The sequence below is a fragment of the Vigna unguiculata genome, chromosome 4 (genome assembly GCF_004118075.2).
Source record: "Vigna unguiculata cultivar IT97K-499-35 chromosome 4, ASM411807v1, whole genome shotgun sequence".
Classification (NCBI taxonomy): Eukaryota; Viridiplantae; Streptophyta; class Magnoliopsida; order Fabales; family Fabaceae; genus Vigna; species Vigna unguiculata.
The window spans coordinates 10,972,339-10,993,687 of NC_040282.1; the positions used below are offsets into that span (position 1 = coordinate 10,972,339).

Sequence of the window (21,349 nt, forward strand, 5' to 3'; positions counted from 1 at the left end):
AAATATTTATGCCACATGTCACGCCTATAGTGTGCCACATGTCAATCTAATATGGTGACACATGTCAAATTATTGTATGGATCTCAATTTGGTCCTCATATTTGTTAATTTGATTTGATTTGAGTCCCAAATATTTTTAAAAATTTTCAATTTCAGACGCTCCAAATTTAGACCAAATTTTACTTTTATATGATGTTATGATTATTTTTATTAAAATTGATATTTTTATTAAATATTTTAATAATATTAATTGTATTTAATATTAAAATTTTTAATATATTTATTTTAATTTGTTATAAAATTGTTTTAAAACTTTACATTTGAATTTATAAAATTATTATTTTTAAGCCAACTCTAAAATATTGTTGATATAGAATGTTATACAAATATTTCGAATATAAATTTATTAATCTATATATTTATAATTTTAAAATAAAGTTTGAATAAAGTTTAATGTAAAATATAAATAATGACTGCGTATTTTTGCCCTCATTTAATGTTTAATTATGGGGATTTAATTGAATTTGTGTGCTTAAAGAGTGATTTAATTGACAATTCTGATAATTAGGCTTTTTGAGCTTGTGTGATAAAAATGTCTTAAAAAATGATTTTTAGCTGCATAAATTATTTTTGGATATTTTAACGTTTGTTGATGCATCTGAAGTTAAGATTAAGCTCATTCAAAGTGGGAAAATAAATTGATTGAAGAGATTAAGCTCATTCAAAGTGGGAAAATAAATTGATTGAAGTTACAAACCACCTTTAAATAAGGTTGAAATTAGCAAGTTATGGAAAAATCACTTTTGCACCCCCTAAATTACATATACACTCCCCTTTTCCAAATAAGCTGTAAAAAATCTACTTCTACACTCCTATCTTTTTCTATTTTCACCCCTCTTACCACTTAAACTCCATTCACTCAGATGTTGCCATGTGACAATCCTCAACTTTTAAAATTAGCCAACCAGAACAAGCCACGTGGCATTAATCCTTGCAAACACATCTATACCAATGAAACACTGCCATGTCATCATCTTCCTCCATCTCCCAAAATGGAACCCTAACCCTAATTTTCCTCCTCTCCTACCATCACCATGGCAGCTGCCAGCCACCATTCACGGACCTCGCCGGCAGACACCACACACCATCACCATCACGCTTTTTCATCTCTGCAGCAACCAATTCGGCCACGGCAACCACCATCTTCACTGCTAAAGATTTGCACAAACTCCATTGCAGCACCTGCGACTCCAACCATGTCCACCATAAACGCATCAGCAGCGTTCACGCACCTTTAAGCAGGCACGCCGAAAATGAAATGGCAGCAGCCACTGTGAAACCACCATCCTTCACGTTAGCAAGTATGTTGCAGCAGCAAACCCTAAGTGAGGAGAGAGAATTGGCCTGATGTGAGAGAAGAAGGAGATGCCATGTGTCAGCTTCTCAATGGACAGCCAAATGGTCAACTAGTCAAATTCTGGTTAAATATTCAAATCTGGTCAAAGACTGGTCAAAGAAGGGGGTTTAAATGCAAATATTCATCTTTTTGGATTTCCCAGCAAATTTGGACTACAGGATTGAAAATGGGTTATTTAGAAAATTAATAAAAATATTATTTGGTGATAATTTATCAGATATCTTTAAATAATTTATTTATTTAATTATATCATAAATTATTAACCAACTATATTTGTCAAATAGTTTATATCTCTCCAAATATCTTTGAATATTTATCTTTATCTTTATTTTAAAAGATATTTGAGAGGTTTTAGCAACAGAAAAACCCAGTCCAATTCTTATATAAAGAGACTGGGGGAGAAGCAGAAAAAAACAAGCTCGGGACTTCGGAGTCTTGGAACCCTTAGGGGTGCCTAATTTCATTTCCTTTCTCTCTCTTTTCTTCTCTCTATTCTTCTCTCTTTATTTTGCATTCATGGAGTTCTAAACTTCTTGGGTTGATTCAATTGTAATTTCTTAATTGGATTCTTTGTTCTTTTTATTGTTGTTGAGGTTTTCATTCATCTATGTCTTTTATCTTTAAATCACGTAAGAAGTAATGATTTTAAATCTATATGTATGTTGGTCATATGAGTCCAAGGGTTTTTAAATTGAATTGAGACTTTACTTTGATTTTATTTAGAAACTTTCATATGATTAAATGAGTTTTTACCAATAATTGAGACTTTACTTTGGTTAAAGGTATTTACTCTAACTACAATTAATTGAGACTTTACTTTGATTAATTAAGCTTTTTATTTGGTGAGGAGATAAAAGAATAGACATGATTAGGCATAGTAAATTTGATTGAGATTGTACTTTGGTTGAATTTACTGTGGATAATCTAAAAGTTCTCACTTTTAATTGAGACTGTACTTTGGTTAAAAGTGAGAACGCCAACAAATTAATTGAGACTTTACATTGATTAATTTGTAAATATATAACAATAATTAATTGAGCAATAATCTTTAGATAACCGATCATGAATCTATTTTGAAAAAACAATGGAATCAATATATTTTCTTTACTATTGTTTTTTATCTCTTTTTATCTTTTAAATTTTATTTCTATCTTTGTTTATCTTAATCCCCTATATTTTTTATTTTATTTGACTAACTCATTTGTATAGTTTTATAAGAACTAATTTGTTAAAAATCAATTCCGTGTTCGTTGGGAGACGACTTAGGGTTACTTTACCCTTTCTATTTTCTTGACTACTATCTTAGCAATACTGAAGTTGCTATAGTTTAGTAGTATTAATTTGATCACGTCAACGACAGCGTTATCAATAAATTTAAATAAATTAAATATTGTTAAAAATATGTAATAGAAATGTCACTTGTAATAAAAGTATCATCATTACATTTATATAAAAATTAAATTTGGTCCAAATTTGGAGAACATGAAATTAATTTTTTGTTAAAAAATTTGGGACTGAAATCAAATCAAATTAACAAATATGAGGACCAAATTGAGATTCATATAATAATTTGACACGTGTCACCATATTAGATTGACACGTGACATAGTACAAACGTGACATGTGGCATAAATATTTTTAAAAAAAAAATTAAAAAAAATTAAAAAAAAATTAAAAAATTAAAACAAACGAGGAGCTCACACGTGGCACCTACTTAACGGTGTTAGTTCTATACCAACGGAAAGGACCTAATTGATACTAATTTACAAAAATGTAGACCTAATTGAGACTAATAAAAATACGAGGACCAAACTGAGATTTTGGTACAAAAACGAGAACCAACGGAGTATTTTAACCACCAATTTTTATAGTGTTTAATGACAATTTACAAAAAAATGAAATATTTTAAAACTAATTGATAAAAAATAACCCATTCAAAATCAATGTATTAATATTTTAATAATTTTTTTTAATTTAAATTAGAATATAGCGGGTACGGATATCCACAGGTACATATACTATGATACGCGTACTTGATCCATTAACACGCGGGTATAAAAAATACACGTACCCGTTACCCGCTGGTATCCATTTATAAGATCAATTTTTTATCCGTTGCGAGTTTTATCCGCAAATACTCGTAGGTACGAATTTTTTTGACATCGCTACTTAGCACAGTTTAAACTGTATTGAACTAAAGTCATGCTAACTTAGTACAACTTCAACTTAAAAATACTTTACACCAAAGTCTTGCCAACTTGAGAGGACTCATTCACAATGAAGTCGTACCAAGTTAGCCCAACTTGCCCATTTCATAATTTTTTTGAAATATGCCTTTTTCGATGATTTTGAAAAAAATAATTGCATCCTTTTAGTGCTTTTGCCCTATAGTAATCACTTGAATTTTTTTTTCTAACTGTCGCAACCGAAATCGCAACGGTACGACGAACCAAAAGTTAAATTTGAAAAAAAAAAGAGTATTGGAGTCGCCACCATAGTTATTATAGGAAAATATGAAAAACCATAAAAAAAAGAGCAAGGTATGCGAAAAACCAGATTTTGGGTCCGAGAGTCGATTACGTGTGGGGAAGGTATTAGCACCCTACAACGCTCGTCCTAAGATGATACCTTTAATTAAACGTGCAAAAAGGATGTGGTTTTCAAAATATTTAATTTTCCCCAAAAGTAACAACAAAAGGATGTACAAAATAAACAAAAATAATTTTTTTGGTTTTTTTGGGCCTGACAAGGATTAATCCTCGCTCCTACGTATCTCCATTCACAATGGAGAATCATGGTTACGTATTTCTTTATGAAAAACTATTTGGAAAATTATTTGATAAAAAATTTAATTTGTTTTATAATTTTGAAAACTTTTTTATTTAAATTTTAGTATTATTTTAAAATTGGTGTCACGTGACGCGAGCGGCAAGACAAACACTTGAAATAAATTCTTTTTTCTAATCTTTTATTTTTTTAATCATTTATAAATTTTTAATATTTTTTTAAAATTATTTTAAAGTAGTTGTGGATGTCATTATGACGTGAGCAACCAAATAAACATAAAAGAGTAAACAAAGAAAATTATTTTTTATTTTTAGATCATTTGTATATATTTTTTAGAAAAAACAAAAGTCTAAATTGGATGTCATGCGACGCGAGCGGTCGGGCAAGCACTAAAGAAAAGGGAAAAAATATTTTTTATGATTAAAAAAAAAGAATGAAAATTAAGAAAAACTAAATCAAAAGAGGAATGAACTGAAAGTGACGTACCTTAAAAAAAAATCAATATCTCCTCACCATTTCTCTTTTCTTTTTTCTTTCTTCCTTTTCTAATATTTTCGTGTTTGTTTTTCCAATAGAAATAAAAATTAGAGGTGTCTATGTGAGTGGTGATGAGAGAAAGAATTAGAAAAGTGTAGAGAATCTATTTTTTTGGTCATGACAGAGTGCATATTTATACTCACACCTTGCAATATCAATGCAATCTCAGCCTTAATTGTAATGAACAATATAAGGAAGGAATTGGTTATGATAGCAGCTCATTATAGAGATCAAATCATAGCAAATCAGAGCACAAAATCAATCAAGATCAATAATATTGATTCTAACCGTTAACAAATCAGAGCACAAAAATCAATCCCAATTAGTAATAGTGATTCTAATTATATGAAGAGATATTGCTTTTAATTATTAGAATCATATCACTAATTTCTCTATCAGAACAAAGGTAAAGATATGTTGAGTTGTTAGGCTCATGAAGAAGGGTGTGATAACAAATTAGGCTCTTCCTTCCTTTTTCCTTTTTTTTTTCATCTCTCTTTTTTTTTCTAAAATTAAAGTTTGAAAATCTTTGAAGAAAATTTTGTTTCACATTTTTTTTTTATTTTCTATTAACTAAAAAACTTTATTTTATTTTATTTTTTATATTTTTTTTGAAAATAAATTTATTCACCCGGACGAAATTGGGTGTTGACACTAACATAACACTATTTGTTATGTTTTTCACCCAAGTAGCACACTATAGCTTATATTTATATTTACTTGCATAACACACTTTTTTTCACTTGTCAAAATTAGGGGATCCAAATTCTAAACCTAGTTCGTGATTTGTTTCATCCCATTACTAGTCAGAATTTGATTCCTGAGTTGGAATTTATAATTTTACTTTGTTTTTGCGAGTTTAATAAAAATAGAAGGTTGAAAAGAAAAATCAAGAAAATATAAAATAAAATAAAATTAATATAGTAATATTTTATAATTGTGGTAATATTTTTAGAAAATAAATTAAGAAAATGCATAAGGATATGGTTAAACAATTTAAGTTAATAATTATTTTGATGTTAAAATTAGGAAATTAAATTGAATTGATAGGTTAATAATTGTATTTAAATGTAAAGATATTGTTCTAGCCAAACAGGGGTAGGACTAGTAAGCCAGAAGAATTTAGTGAATATGTCTTGTTGCTCATACCTTTCCCCATTCTTAACCACCTCTTTTCCTACCTTTCCTTTTCCCTCCTAGAATTGCCTCATAATGGCCTTCTACTCTCTACATCTTTGGCAATTCAATGCCACCTATCATTATTAGTCATAAGCAAGCTTAAATTCCTTGATACCTACCCACTTTAAACAAATGGAACAACCCTTATCTTATGAGTGGTCAAATCGTACATTGGGCCTATCAATGGTCATATCGGTCATTGGCCCTATAATAAAAAACATAATTTTTAAATATTTTATTATTTTTCTTAATAATTTTTATGTGAAGAATGAAATTATTTGTATTTGATTATATAAATAAATTTTTAAGTGGTTGTAGGCCTGTATATTGTGGTGGTAGGCCCAATGGTCGATCTCCCCATTGGCCTAATTGCAAATCTCCCCAATTGGCATCATAGAAAGGCTCAAGGGGACACAAGTCAAGGACCTAGCCATTATGCAAAATTATTGCCCATTAAAGGAGGCATGATGTTATGGAGTTGAAGGAACGTAAAATAAAGACACAAAGGAAGGAGTTCCTAAATAGAGAAGACAAAAGGCCCTAGAGAGAGGTTAAAAAGGGATCCAAAGTCAGGGAAAAGGCAGATGAACAATTCAATGCATTTCCAAGTGTGGGTATATAGTACAAATTGGTATAGACGTTGAATTTTTTTCTAACGGTTGATCATCTGTGCAACATCAATATCATGTTTGATTTCAATCCTTTAATGAACAAGGTGGTTATTAACTACCCTTACTAGATGATGGTAGTTGATTTCAGTAACTCTTCTACAGACTCTATAATGTAGTTTTTGGGTTATTTTTTCGTGGAGTTCATTAAACGTGCAATTGCGTTAGATTGACATGGTTCCGTGGGTGTTTGATGAGAATGTGAGACTATAACCACATGGACTTTCCATGATGCTTGACTTTTTGAGAGGTCCTCCAAAATAAATTATTACTAGTGAACACAAGATGGGGTTTGGGTTTTTGGAAGAGGCTAAGGGAGTTGGTTTTAAAAGAGAAAGTATTTCTTTAATTGACCTTGTAAAGGTAGCATACAATTCAATTATTATGTTAATGGGAATTTGAGACTTACAAATAATCATTTGTAAGATGTCACAATCTATTACTATTTGAGCTGCATCATACATACTGACTCTTTGTTAATTCATTGTGAGCCTTTGGAAGTACAATTTGTTGATGGATATGTTGGTTGGAGTTTGTAGAGTTGTGCACATTTTTCCTTAAGGAGGTTGAATGTGTAATTGTATGGTATGCGAAAGAGTTTTAGACGTTCACATTGGAAATGCACATTATCTTCACATTTTATGATTTCCCTATTTGCAAATATAGTAAACATTCGCTTAAGTCCGCATTTTGATCTTGAAAGTTTGATGCAGACTTAATTGGGATGCAGACTTATGAAATTTTAAAAGTCGTATTACAATATAGAATATTAGGTGTCATATAAATACAATATGAAATATTACAAGGGTTGAGAATTTGTAGGGATTGTAAAAATATGAGAGATATAAAAGGATATGATACAGAAGAAACTAGTTATTTTGTTTTATTCATATATTTTCTTTCTATATATATATATATATATATATATATATATATATATATATATATATAACAAAATGTAACATAATATAAATTCAAATGACTTTATGTGATTTTTTGTGAAGATAAAGTCTTAAAATTATTAATCCAAAAATTTTCCCTTTTCAAATGTGGATTTGTACGGAATGCGGACTTAAATGAGCGTGGACTTAAGCGAATGTTTATTGTAAGGTCGCAAGGTAGGAATTTGAATAGTTATCTGCCTTGTTGATACCAAAGTTCTCCTTATATTGATGTTTAAAGAGAGAAGACACTAGTTAAGTTTATTTGCCAAAGTAAAAGTATGATAGTTTATGGTTGGATTGTGTTGTATGATGTTGGTATTTATAGGGGAAGTATTTTAGTGTTTGTGAGGTTGGGTTTTTGAAGTTGTTTGGCACGTTGACCCAATAAAGTTGAGAAGTCTTTTCTTGTTGACATAGTACATGTGAAGTTATTGATTGAAATACTGAGTTTGTCCATCATCTAATAAACGTCACATTGAAGTTACTAAAAGCTAATTTGTTTGGTAGGCTTACCCAATAAAGTTTAGATGTCTTGCTTCCTGGCAGAGTGCATGTTAAATTACTGATTGAAATACTACTAATTCAGCTCATCTACTAATACACATCAGACTAAATTACACTAAAACCTAACATCTCTTTGGCACGCTTACCAAATAGAGCTAAGAAGTCTTGTCTACACGACAATGTATGTAAATTTTGTTATTCTAATATTGAGTCAGTTTATCTCTCAATACACGTTAGATTTAAGTGTACTAAAAGCTCACACACGTTTGGCATGCTTACCCAATAAAGTTGAGAAATCTTGTCTTCCTAGCAAAGGGCAAGTGAAATTATTGATTCAAATACCAAGTCAGTCCATCTCTCATTACACGTCAAATTGAAGGGTGATAAAAGTTAACGTTGTCTGGCACATTTACCTAATAAAAGTGAGAAGTCTTGTCTTGATAACAGAGTGCATGTGAAATTAATGACTGAAATACTAAGACAACCCATCTCTCAACACATGTTAGATTGAATTATGATCAAAGTTGTCATTATTTGGCACGCTTACCCAATAAAGTTGAGAAATTAAGTCCGATAAAGGTGGTAGTAAAGTTTAATCAAACATTGAATTGTGTGTGGAATGATTTTCAAACAAGGGTCAGAAGGGTTGTCATGGTTGATAATGCAAACCTAATTGTTATATTATATCCCTTTGTTGAAAAGTAGTATATAAGGATAGTGGTTGTATGTTTAGAACTTGTGGAGTTTGATAGCATAATAAGTTGAAATGGTGTTTGTTTAGGAAATGAATACTTTTAATTCGTTTAATGTTGGTTTTGATTTTGAAAATGGAAGGTTTGCATTCTATACTTGTCTTATTGGAGTTACGATGAGTATGTGTGGCAGATCATAAGTAGTCATTTCTTGAGCAAATGAGAGTCGAAATTAAGTCATGTGTGGTACTGTATCCTTGGGAAATTTGTTATAGAAGGAGGTTCTGAGTTTATTTTCGTAAGGAATGATAAATATGTTCAATATGTAATTTATTGACATTCAGATATGATACAAAATGGAGATTGTGTCTTTCTATGTGAATTTCATGAAGGTTGAATGACATGATTATGTTTGTGGGCCATCATCCACTGACAATGGTGGAGTTACTAATTGGCGATGTAAGATAGTGGAATGTTATTTAAGTAATTGTTGATTTCATTATGTACGAGTGTTTTGGCTGTTTAATATGAATGTAATGGTTTAAGAAATGCATAAGCATTATTTTTTCAATTATTTTTTACCACTTAACATATGTTAATGGATTTTGTAACCAAAATAAGTTAATAAGGTTTTATAAAAGTTTAGAGAAAAAACAATGTAAACCCTTAATTATAGGTTCAAAATCACATAATTATGACTTTGCAATCGTTATTGTTGGTAAATGGAATGGTTTAAAAAGATTATAAGCATTCTTTTATCAAGTATTTTTTCCACTAAACACAATGAAATGATTTCAGAAAGCAAACAAAGCTAGTTAGGTATTGTAAAAGTTAGTCGAAAACATAACCTAGAGCTTTTTAATTAAGAGTGCAAAAATTGACATGACTATGACTTTGTGATCCTTATTGTTGTGATTAAGGAGAATTTAAAGAGATTGTAATCATTATTTTTTGAAGTATTTTTTCAACTAAATGGAATGATTTTGGAAAGCAAGCAAAGTTAGTTAGGTGTTATAAAAGTTGATAAAAAACATAACGTAGACCCTTAATCCTGAGTCAGTAAGGTGGAAATTCCTGAACATTTAAACAACTTCTTCATAGATGTTAAGTCCATGGTAGGCATGGAGATAATTGCTACAAACATTAGCATTCAAAGAAGTACATGGTACTTATTAACAAAAACTCCCCACGACACAAACTTCTTTAGGCAAACACAAAGAAAAAACACAAACTTCTCGATCTTCAATGTTGTTGCTTGTGCTGGCAATTGAGGTATTGGTGTCTGGAACTTCAATGGGTTTTAGGGTAACCAAGCTTAATGGGAACATCATATGGGATTGGAAGGTGTTATGCCATCATGTTGTTTACATCTTCGTCGGTTAAAATTGGAACCACTTCACGCTCTTCGTGAACTGTTCTTAGTCGTATGTGAACCAAATATAACAACTCTACCATTTGTACAACAATGGTAGCTACCAATAATTTGCTTCAACAATTCCAGATTCATATTCGTTGGAACAAAGAACACACAATTGACGCGTATTTCATAAGTAACAACTACAAAAAATGAATTATGAATGTTAGTTTCATTGACAACCATCGCCTGATGAGTTTGGTAGGAGTATAGGCTTGCTTAATGTGGAAATTTATAAACATTAATAGGCAACATGCCCAATCTCATTATACAACACCTCACAAAACATTGATGGCCAATGGTGGATCTTGACCATATGTTTTAGAGAAGCCAAAATAATAAATTCAAAATTTACACATGCTCCAAAGAGTTAATATGAAACTGCACACTTGCACCTGTAATTCTTTGAATATGAAAAAAATGGTCATCTAATTCAACAATTGGATCCTTACGCTTCAAAGTATATGAAGAATTCAAAATATGTGAAGAAATAGAATTTGTCTTGTTTTCATCTTCACAGATATTTTCCCTTTTTATCATTTTTAAAAAATGAATATATTCTTTTATTCTTTATCTATAAAAAATATTTTATCAAAATCTAATAAAAAATTGAGAGACGTAATTACTAAATGAAAAATATATAATAATCAAGTCACAATTAAAAAAATGGTTATTAAAAAACATATAGTACATAATTTTTCCTTTTATATTCATAAAATATAAATATACAAAAAAATAATGAAATGAAAAATACTATTTATTAAATTAATATTTCATGATCAAGTGAGAGAAAAGAGAGTTGTTCCTTTCAATAATGGAATATAATACATTAGAAATAAGGATGAGTTTGTGTGTAACTTTATATTTCATTTTTAGAAGAAGAAAAAAGTACAAGAATGAGAATATGTAAGAAACTCAAGATAACTAGAGAGAACATAAAAAATATTTCAATAAATTTGTCTAATTTTTATTGTATTTAATTTATAATTTATTATTTATTAAATTAAATGTTATACATTAAAAAAGAAATAAAAATTTACGTAATTTAATTTTTACTAATATAATATATATTACATATAATTTTAAAATTTTAGGGGAACCAAAGGCCACACCCTATGGAAACAATAAGATCTGTCATTGTTGATGACATCATCATACCTTTTTATAAGGTTGTAGTGCATCGGTTAAAGTTAACCTTTAAATAAAAAATTTAGATTAAATACTAGAAAATGAATGCACACAATTAGCAATGGGATTTAACTGGAATTCATAACATTGTCAGCCTTTTTCTAAACTATTACAATACATTGATTAAAGTGCGCTTTACCTCAACAGTTGTATAACCTATGCTAAAAAAATAATCCACATAAGTTGTAGCAAAAGGGTTTTATTTATGGAACAAAGTTTATCATCATTACATGAACAAAATACATTTGATGCATAACAACAACAATGACTAAAAATTATTCATTTTAATTCAATTCTCATAATGATGTCCAGTTTTACATCAGGGTCACTGTCTGTTCTGAGTTTGATTTGTTCGCTCTATGTGGTTCTTGCTCTAAAGGTGGTGATTCATTCATCTTCAACTTTGGCCCTTGTTCCATGTTGCACATATACCCCTACACCTCCTTCCATTTTCAACATTGGCTCTTCTTCCATGGTGTGCATATATCCCTATTGTGTGAAATGAAAGAAGATGGTTGGAAAACACAATGCACAAGTTATGGATATAAAACTATATATCTTAACTTTATGCTTTACCTTTCCACGAATTTCTTGACCATGATTTAAGTACAAACAAGATAGATCATATTCATAGAATTTTTCTTGTTTGGCAAACTATCCATTCCAAGCTAATTTGATGGTTCTTTCTTTCTTGTGTGAACGTAGAATGGCAAGCCAACCTGCAAATAATGCAATGCCACCGACAATGCAAATCAGGAGACAACCAGTTGCATAGAAAGTAGATAAAGAAAATGAAATGTGTGCTTGGTCAATCGAAATTAGATGTCATGAGAAGAAATGGTGCATGCATTCCAATCTACCATTTCGTAATATATGTTTTTTTATACATTCTAGATTAAGTATTTTGGAAGATATTTCCATACTTAGAAAGTATTTTTCAAAATACTCCATTCATAATATAAAAATATTTTTTCAAGTTGAATATTGTAGAAGATATTTTCAGAAATACCTTTAGAAATACCCAATCTAATATAAAAATATTTTTAAATTAATGGTTCTAAAAAGCATTTTCAAATTTCAAAATACTTTCTAAAATATCCAATTCAAAATGTATTTTTATACTTATTTCAAAAGTATTTTCTGGAAATAGAAATATCTTCGAAACATTCAATTAAAAAAATATTAAAAGTTGGGAAGTACAGGGGGTTTTATTATAATTTTAATGAAGTGTATTTTGGGAATTACAGATGTTTAGGATGCAGAAAAAAAAGGGGTGCAAAAAGAAATACCCTAAAAAATTCTGTCCAATCTTACAACATTAAAAAAGAATACAGAAACTAAGCTCGAATGCAAATTACAACATCACACAAGTGAAGATGGCTTCATCCCATTCAACAAGAAAATAATATTAAATAACCTCTTCTTACACAAAACTCTCCTCTAAAATTTACACACAACTCCAACTAACCTAACTCTGTTGAAATTATTCTGTAATATTATTATTAATTAACTTATTGGGTACAATATGCTTGAGTAAATTACTCAACTTCTAGTTCAGACCCTTCTATTTCAAAAATCTACAGAAAACTGGATTTATTAGTTTAAAAAATACAAAAAACCGAACTAAACTGTTTATTTGAGGAGTTTACAATATTTTATCTTCCAAAATTATTTAAAGAAAATAAAAATATCAGCACGAACATGTTGACAGTAGGCTTGAGATTGGAGTTTTTTCATAAGATACCATTACCACTTGCCTTGCGTTTTTCTTTCTAGCTAAACATATATTTGGAAAAACATTGAAGGGTTTTAAGCTATTATTTATTTAATGACGGTATCTTGAATAATTTGACATGAAGATACCAAATGAAAATTGAAAAAACGGCTAAACCAACCATGTAAAACTAGACTCAAGAATACAAATATACAAAAACAAAAAATACATGATTATATTTTGTCCCAACACTTTTAAGTATTTTCAATTAAATCTCTACTAGATTTCTTTTTCTACAAAATACTTAAAATTTTTCAATTTTTCAATTAAGTTCTTTCATTTAATTTTTCGTTAACAGAATAACATAATTATTATCTTGTTAATCATTTTATTTGTTTGTACATTACAAAAATATAAAATTTTATCATTAATATAAATTAATATTATCATTAATGTATAATAACATATGACTTTCATTATTTTTATTGAAAATATATTAAATAACGATGACCTGGCCTAGAGAAGTTCATCACCACCACCATCGATGTAAATGACAACAACAACCTCTTGTTATTCAAAAAAAATAAAAATCACTAATTAATTTATACTAACCATGATATCGTTTTATATTAACGATAAAATCTCACATTTTATACTTAATATACTAAAAACATTTAATAGACATTCAATTGAAAATATCAGACCTATAAAAAAGAATGGAGGGTGTAGTTTATGAAGCACAAAATAGAAAGGGAGTATCAAAGCAATTTACACAAAAAAAAAAAAAAAAAAAAAAGATTCAAAAGCAACATGGGCATAGGTAATTTTGTTAAATACCAGCTTTCTAATTGACATCTCAAGCATAGCTACATAAAAAATATAACTAATGGACAAAATAAGGCGGCATCAAAGGATGAACACAACAGACAAAAGACCAACAAAAGAGTAATCAAAGGAAAGAAATACTGCAAAATCCAACTGTTCAGAATCTTTTACTTCAACTTATCGGTATCCATAATGCAATGGAACCACAAGTTCTACCCACAGAAAGAACGAAAATAACAGCACTTATTTTCTATGCCTCTACCAACACGACCAAATAAGTTTCTTTAAGTCAATTTCAAAGTACAATCTTACACTAAACTTCACTGCCAGAGAACATTTTTAAACTGCAAAATTCTCTAGTAAATAGGCTGTCAAGCACAACATTGCCGATGCACGCACTTTTTTCAACTACTATATGTAAGTACACATAATTATATTATACATCCTAAAATTTCAGCACCTCTATATTTGAGAACAATCATAACCCAAGTCCGTTATCAGAAATACTGCCAACTCTGTCTTCTACTTCAGATGAAGAATTTGTATGAAAAACCATACACAAGCTTGTATGACAGACAACATGCAAATGCTTGCAAGCACTGGAAGAATTCAACCCATTGAAAAAGAAAGTCAAGATATCAGATGCAAACATTTCACTTCTAACAGAAGCAAATTTTAAAATCACGAAGGTATGCACCATCCGTCCATATACAGAGATATAAGTTGTTTCACAATCAGTTGACTAATGTGTCCTTTTGGGGGAGGGAGGGGAGAGGAGTGGGGAGAAGGCCCAATTTAATAATAACGATGAAAGCACTGTAGAATGCTTTTCATCTAGCCTATATTGTCTTCAGAAATTTTTAATCGTAAACTGCTTCTAAAATGAGAAATATGACCCAATTAGAAAATGACAGCCAAAGGTCTTGTACATCCATTTAAAGAATTTGCTTCAGCACAGGCAACCAACTGGTGTCTAGGGAGAACATGAGAGTATGAATAAAAAGAGAGAACAAGACCACCTACGTCCAGCACACCAACAGCATCAAATGCAAAATCAGGTCATTTAAGCAAAGAAGACAATCTCTACAGTGGCTGGCAAAGACCCCCTAATGAATTTGATATTCTCAAAAAGTGATTTTAAATTACCATGGCTATGGGAAAACTGTACGGAAAGAAGAGGGCACAAACAAATAACCTCTTGTTTGCTTGATAGATAAGAATAAGGAACTTATTACCAAAGTGCATTCTAGATAAAATAGAAATATAACAGAGCCAACTGACTCACTAGTCAGTTAGTCACACAGTTACATGGGGCAATAAGAAGTTAAGTTGCAACTATAGTGTATAGATAATGCAGAGGCAGATTTTGGAAATTCATTATGCCGAGTGCTGAAACTCCAATTCTCAAATTGCTGCCCTATAAGATGCACTTCTCTTGCGAGAACACCCAACCAAAAGCTCAGTCACGTTTCCATGGCCCTCTTCAAGTTCTAGAAAGAAATAGGTCAGGTGGCATGTAAGCTGGCTTTACCAACCCACCCAGTTTTCATGTATCATTTATAAAGAAGATTGTCAGCAAAACTCTACCCTGGCCTTAGCACTCCAGGTTCAACCAGCATACTTGTTGGATATCAGATAGGCAGTAGCAGCAAGTGACTTAGAAGTGTTGATCATGGGCAAAACCTCCCTCCTTGTGAAGAACGCTGTGAGGAAGAATCTACTCTTCTGCGGGAGGGGGTATTGTTTAGAATAAGGACCAGAAAAAAATCCAGAACAACTGAGTCATGCCAATTAGTTTGGCACTTCATGGTTAAGTGGTTAGAATTAAATTGCTATATACTGCACCAGTTTTCGGAAGTCATTATAGTGGAGATTGAATTCCATTAGTTTCTCTTTCATCCTCTCTCTGCATGTACAGTTGTGCAAAAAATTTTCCCGTTCTGTGGATGTCAGCTGGATCAACAGGTATTAAAGCTCCAGTCTTGGTGTTGTGGATATCAAAGATCTAAGGGATGAGAAGGACTAAATATTAATAGCAGGTGATGGTGACGGCAGTGCCGTATCATCGGAAAATGATCATTTGTGGCAGAAAGTGGTTGAAAATCGGGTTTCCTGTGCCAGCCCATTGTGGCCACTTTGGATGTCGCGGAATGCCACCACAGAAAGACAAGGCAGAAATGGGGTGGTTCCAAAACACTATAGAAGAATGGGAGTGATAATTGTTGTAATGGAAGTGGGGTGGTGAGAGAACATGAGGAAGGTCAATTTTCTATCCTTATATCTTCTAAACCAGCAACCCCTTCAAGATAAGAAATACATTGCACCAACAGGATAAGAAAATCATATGCTATTGTTGTCACTACAACATTTTTGTTCGAATCAAGATTCTAACCATGGGGCATTGCAAGAAATGGTAGCTAGTTTTTGGCTGTCTGGTGGAATTGGCTTGAATATCATGCTTCAATTGATTGAACATAGATGCAACTTCCTTCCAGCAACCACAGGTTTCCCTGAGGACAATGTGAAACTTTTGGCTTTGGAGGACAGTATAGATACCCCCATTGGAAGTAGGTTAACTATGTCAAGTGGGTGAACTGATATGGTATAAAAAATTAGGCATATTGCCTGTGACTAAACTGGGGAGATTAAGAGGGAAATTATCTTGTCATTTAAGGATCATATTCTTAGAGTGCAGAAAATCCTAATCTCTCATATCCAGGGAAATACTTCATTTTGTATCTTCTAAACCCAACAGGGATTTAGTGTTCATCGATAAAAATCCACTCTTTCCGTTGATTCTGAAGCATTTCTATCATCAATTTTCCACGAGAAGGAATGGAAAAAGCAGAAAAAGTCATAGATGAGGAATTCTAGTAGTTGCTAAAGTCTACAACATTACTGAACAAAATTAGGAAAGCAGCATACTTTTAGTTGGTTTCTAAGCAATTTTTTCAATAAGTAAATTATTAGTTGGTTTCTAAGCAATTTTTTCAAGGTATTTCAATTCAACAATCATGGGTGAAAAAATAACCAAAATAGAATATACATGAAAATAAAAATAAAAAAAAAATAGATAAAAGACGAAAAACACTACAAAGAAAATCTTGAATACCAAGTAGAAGCTCAATGCTTCACAGAAACATAAATTTCAAAACATACTTGGCTTTAACTTGGATTTCTCATAATACAGATATAAACTAAAACTCATTGTACTAAAACAGTTCTTCAAGGAAATTTTGAACTAAAAGTGAAATACTACAATATTTTATAAGGGAAGTAAATATAAAAATAAGTACGCTGTGAAAACAGAACTCATAAGTAATATTTCATTATAAAGACGCCAATTGCATTTGCATCAGCTCCCTAAACTTCAGAAGAATCACCAGGCCAGTAATAAAAGACTGATGCTTAAGTAGAATCTGCAAAAATGAATAAAAAAGCATGAAAAATAATTTCAAAGTGGGAAGAAAATGAAAGGTCACCCCTACAAATTAATTTTTGGCAAAATTGATTGGAGTTATAAAAAAGTTGAAGATCAAGCTACAAAATGATTTGACATTTCAACAAAAAGCTATTAAATGCAAGACAAATTATGAATTTCAAGATAATTTTAAATAGTGAATTATAAATTGTATCATACTGAATCTTAAGATTATAAACACAATGAAAATAGCTTGAAATGCATCATACAGGCGATAATGCTCAAAATCTATTACAAAAAGTCTTAGAAAACAAAATCATTTCAAAAGATCATTAAAAGTCTTAGAAAACAAAATCATAAGTTCTGGTGAGTGTGAGAAACATCTATTACAAAAAACTGAAATGGATTAGCCAAATATAGGCCATACAATGAGTCAGTAACACTGTGGAACTCATTTCAAAAGAATGAAATTTGAACAACTGAAGAATTAAATTGAGTGTGTATTTATCTAACTTTCCAATTTTACACCTCCACTTGTGCTCAATAAGATGGTGGATGTCCATCTAGTACAACTAAAAAGAAGTGATTTCTTGCAAAGGTGTGACACATGTACATCAGCTGCCCCACTGGCCTTAGGTCCGTACAACCACAACAAGAACTAGGTCATTCCTAGAATTTCTCCCACTTTGGTCCATTGTGCTTCATGCAACTATAACTTAAGTCTGGTTTGTGTGCCCAAAAGTTATCGTGCTTTTCTATGCAATAGTAAACCAAACCCAATAACAACTCAACAATGGAGATGATAAAAGATGAGAAAGGATCAAAGAAGGAATCGAGAATATGAAAAGGATAAGGTGTATTTTATGCCGGTGTCACCTCAACCCTAATGATTCAAACACATGAGATTTTCAATGCTAGTTGTTTGACATTATTAAATTATCCTTCTCTATATCATTTGAGAGCAAGTATGCATGGAGAACAAACATTGTGTTCCTTTAACATGCACATCTTAAACAGGGTATAGGATAAATTAAAATATGTTTTAGACCTTCCTGAGTCCGACTGGTCTTCAAACTTAAACTCTAAACACACCATAAGTTATAAGAAAATTATCAACACAAACAATGGTCCTCAGCAAGTATTAACAAATTAAATTTTAAATTCTAGAAAACTGAATTGACATTCCAGCATCCTATGCAATTAATGTACACTTACCATATTATCACCACCATATTTGCAATACCCTTTGTATCATATTATCCAAACTTGAACAGTTAAACCACAAGAAATCAAAAATGCAAGAGAATTTCTTTCAAATGCAGGAAGAGAAAAATAGTTTGAGTTTCACGTAATACAATCAACATGTTCAATTTAACAAACAGCACCCCAAAAAATTGTCACTAAAATCTCCAAGATGAGATCAGAAAATTACAGACCAAAATCCTTTACAACAACTTTGTGAAAGGCTAAGGACAGAAAAAACAAGCCAATGCAAAAAAAAAAAAAAAATCAGGAAAAGAATATGAATGCATCATACCCGAAGCAGAGCTAGTACCCTATACATTAGTCAATAAAGTTAACATACTTACACCGACTTAACAAATTTTCCATATTTTCTTTTGTTAATCAGCGCACGAGTAAAGTAACAAAGCAAATGCATAATAATAATAACAAGAAGCAAGAATGATAATACTAGTAATAAAATAACAACAATGATCTAATTCCTTCTTGTTGACGTCATTTGGACCTCCCCTCAATCTATAAATGCATAAGAAATGAGAGATTTGTCTTAATGGTTCACAAATCTTCCATATCTATTTCCTTACAGTATATACCTATTAAACAGATTAGCAACAGGAACCTCAGACCGGTTGCTACATAATCATTTACAAAACTTGAGGGGGGATGTATAGGGTTAAAATGGGAGGTGGCAAGTGAATATAAAAATTTCGTTAAACGTGAGTGCGGTTCTCATAATGATTATGGCAATAATTTATGATCAAAGAATACCTGAAAGCACACCTAGTGGCCCATGTAAGGCACAACTCCACCATACTGTCCCACACCATGAGGCTGCTGCACTCTTCCAGATCCACCTATCCCCACCTGCTGCTGGCTTGCATATGAACTTGGCAACGCTACTTGATTCCCATACCCACCAACACCAACAGCCCCAGGATTCACACTCCCTTGTCCAACATAACTGCCAGTGTTAGTCGCCGGTGACCCAATACCCAAGAACCCATTCAATTGCAACCCGGCATTCCGAGATGCCAGCAATGCCGTCAGTGCCTGCCCAACTGCCGGATTAACTGGCTGCACCGCCGCCCCTGCAACACCTCCTCCTACCGCTGGCCCTGCCGGAGCCATCAAGTGCCCCGGCATTGGTACTGCCCCCATACCAACAAACCCACCGCTCTGAGAACTACCCTGCACCACCCCCACTCGCTGCTGCTTCGTACCATCAATTGCCTTCTGGCAGTGCAAAATATGCCCCTCAAACTTCTTGTGCGGCACCTCCAAAGCCCGCTTTGCACCCTCCACACTCTTATAAACAAATAAACAGAACCCCTTCGGTTTCCCAGTTACCTTATCAAGCCCTAAAGGTCCTTCCTCAATCTCCCCAAACTGCGCAAAAAACGACAGAAGCCTCTGCGGGTCCAATTCCGCACTCACATTGCTCACATAGATCTTCCTCTGCGAGAAATCCGAAGCCCCCGGCGCCGTCGAAATCGTCGCCGGCGACGACTGGACTGGGCCCACGGACGCCAGCTGGCATGCGGCAGTGCGGTTGCCGATCCTTTTCTGCGGCTCGCGGAGCGCGTTGCGCGCAGCGCGACGGGTCTTGAAGAGGACGAAGCCGTAGCCCTTGGACTTGCCAGTGGCCTTGTCCACGACGGCCTTGCAGTCCTCGATGTCGCCGTAGGGGGAGAACGCGCTGGTAAGGGTGTCTGCGGTGGTGTCCCAGCCGAGGCCGTGCACGAAGATTTTGCGGTGCGCGGGGTCGGCGTCGGCGGTGCGGCGTATCCGGTCTGCCACGTCGCGGTGCTTGGAGGCGGCCTCGATGAGAAATTTCGCGATCTCATTCTTGCCGAGAGGTTCTAGAAGGTTCTGGATTGGCTCCTCATCGTCGCTTGGAGAGGATGAAGACGTGGTGAGGGGCTTCGAGGTTTCATTGCTTGGCGCTAATTCTTCTTCAATTTCCTGGCTTTCTTCTTCTTCTTCTTCTTCTTCGTATTGTTCCTCTTCTTTATACTCTGATTCTACATTCAACTGGGGCTGTTCTTGTTGTTGCTGTTTGAGAGCCGGCTCTGCCGATTTGGCGGGACGAGGTGGCTGTTTTCGCTTCCTCGCCATTGTCGTTGTCGAATAAGCGTATTTCAACTGCTGCTGGAACTTCAGGTTAGGGTTTGATGATGTTCCAAATTATGAATTTTCGGTCTTTGTCATATTTGCGTCTTTCTTTTATGCTTTCGAACTAAGATTTTTTTTTTTTTCCAATAAATCTAATAAAAATAATTCCTCATGTAGATTCTCGGGCTACAATTTCGTTGCAGGTTTTCTTTAATACCTTTATATTCTATATTAACATTTAAAACATGTTTAATTATTTTTAATTTATTTTATTAAAATAAATAATTAATCTATTTAATACAGTTAACAGAAACCATATTTATAATTAAGATCTAAAGTGTATTTTCAATAATTTTAAAAAATAACCTATAAAGTCTTAAAATATCATAATTAATTTTGATAACTGATTTTCTATATTTATGAGTAATTTTTGAAACAAAATATAAATAATAACAATAATAATTTATAAATATTTAAAAATTATGTTAATAAAAAAATTAAAATATTTAAAATATTAAATATTATAATTAATGATTATTAAAATTTAATTAAATGTTTTAGTATTAGTAAAATTGTTTTAATCTATAATTATTATGAATAAAATAATAGTTAGTAATTATTTTAACATATTGTTAACATCTCTCAATAAAAAGGTATATCAATTTTGTAACTGAAATGATTTATTATTAATTTTACTCTTATTAA

The 21,349-nt window shown here is 32.1% G+C and overlaps 1 protein-coding gene across 6 annotated transcripts; it reads right to left on the bottom strand.

Moving 5' to 3' along the window:
• Positions 1 to 11,516: 11,516 nt before the first annotated feature.
• Positions 11,517 to 20,743, bottom strand: LOC114181908 (UBP1-associated protein 2A-like). Of its 6 annotated transcripts, none has more exons than XR_003603960.1 (3): positions 19,313 to 20,743; positions 11,907 to 12,049; positions 11,517 to 11,819 (listed from the first exon to the last, which is right to left on the bottom strand). XR_003603960.1 is itself a non-coding variant. In XM_028068574.1 (2 exons), the coding sequence occupies exon 1, from the start codon at positions 20,645 to 20,647 to the stop codon at positions 19,313 to 19,315; it is 1,335 nt and encodes a 444-aa protein (XP_027924375.1). In that variant the 5' UTR covers positions 20,648 to 20,743; the 3' UTR covers positions 14,053 to 14,468. The 6 variants fall into 6 exon arrangements, 4 of the variants coding, with proteins under 4 accessions (XP_027924375.1, XP_027924373.1, XP_027924372.1 ...); XR_003603959.1 differs by having other exon boundaries at positions 19,301 to 20,743; XM_028068574.1 differs by lacking the exons at positions 11,517 to 11,819; positions 11,907 to 12,049 and adding an exon at positions 14,053 to 14,468.
• Between the last annotated feature and the right edge of the window lie 606 nt (positions 20,744 to 21,349).

What these genes read in the sequence shown, in the direction of transcription:
- LOC114181908 (XM_028068574.1), bottom strand. Translation starts at nt 20,647, where the DNA reads ATGGCGAGGAAGCGAAAACAGCCACCTCGTCCCGCCAAATCGGCAGAG.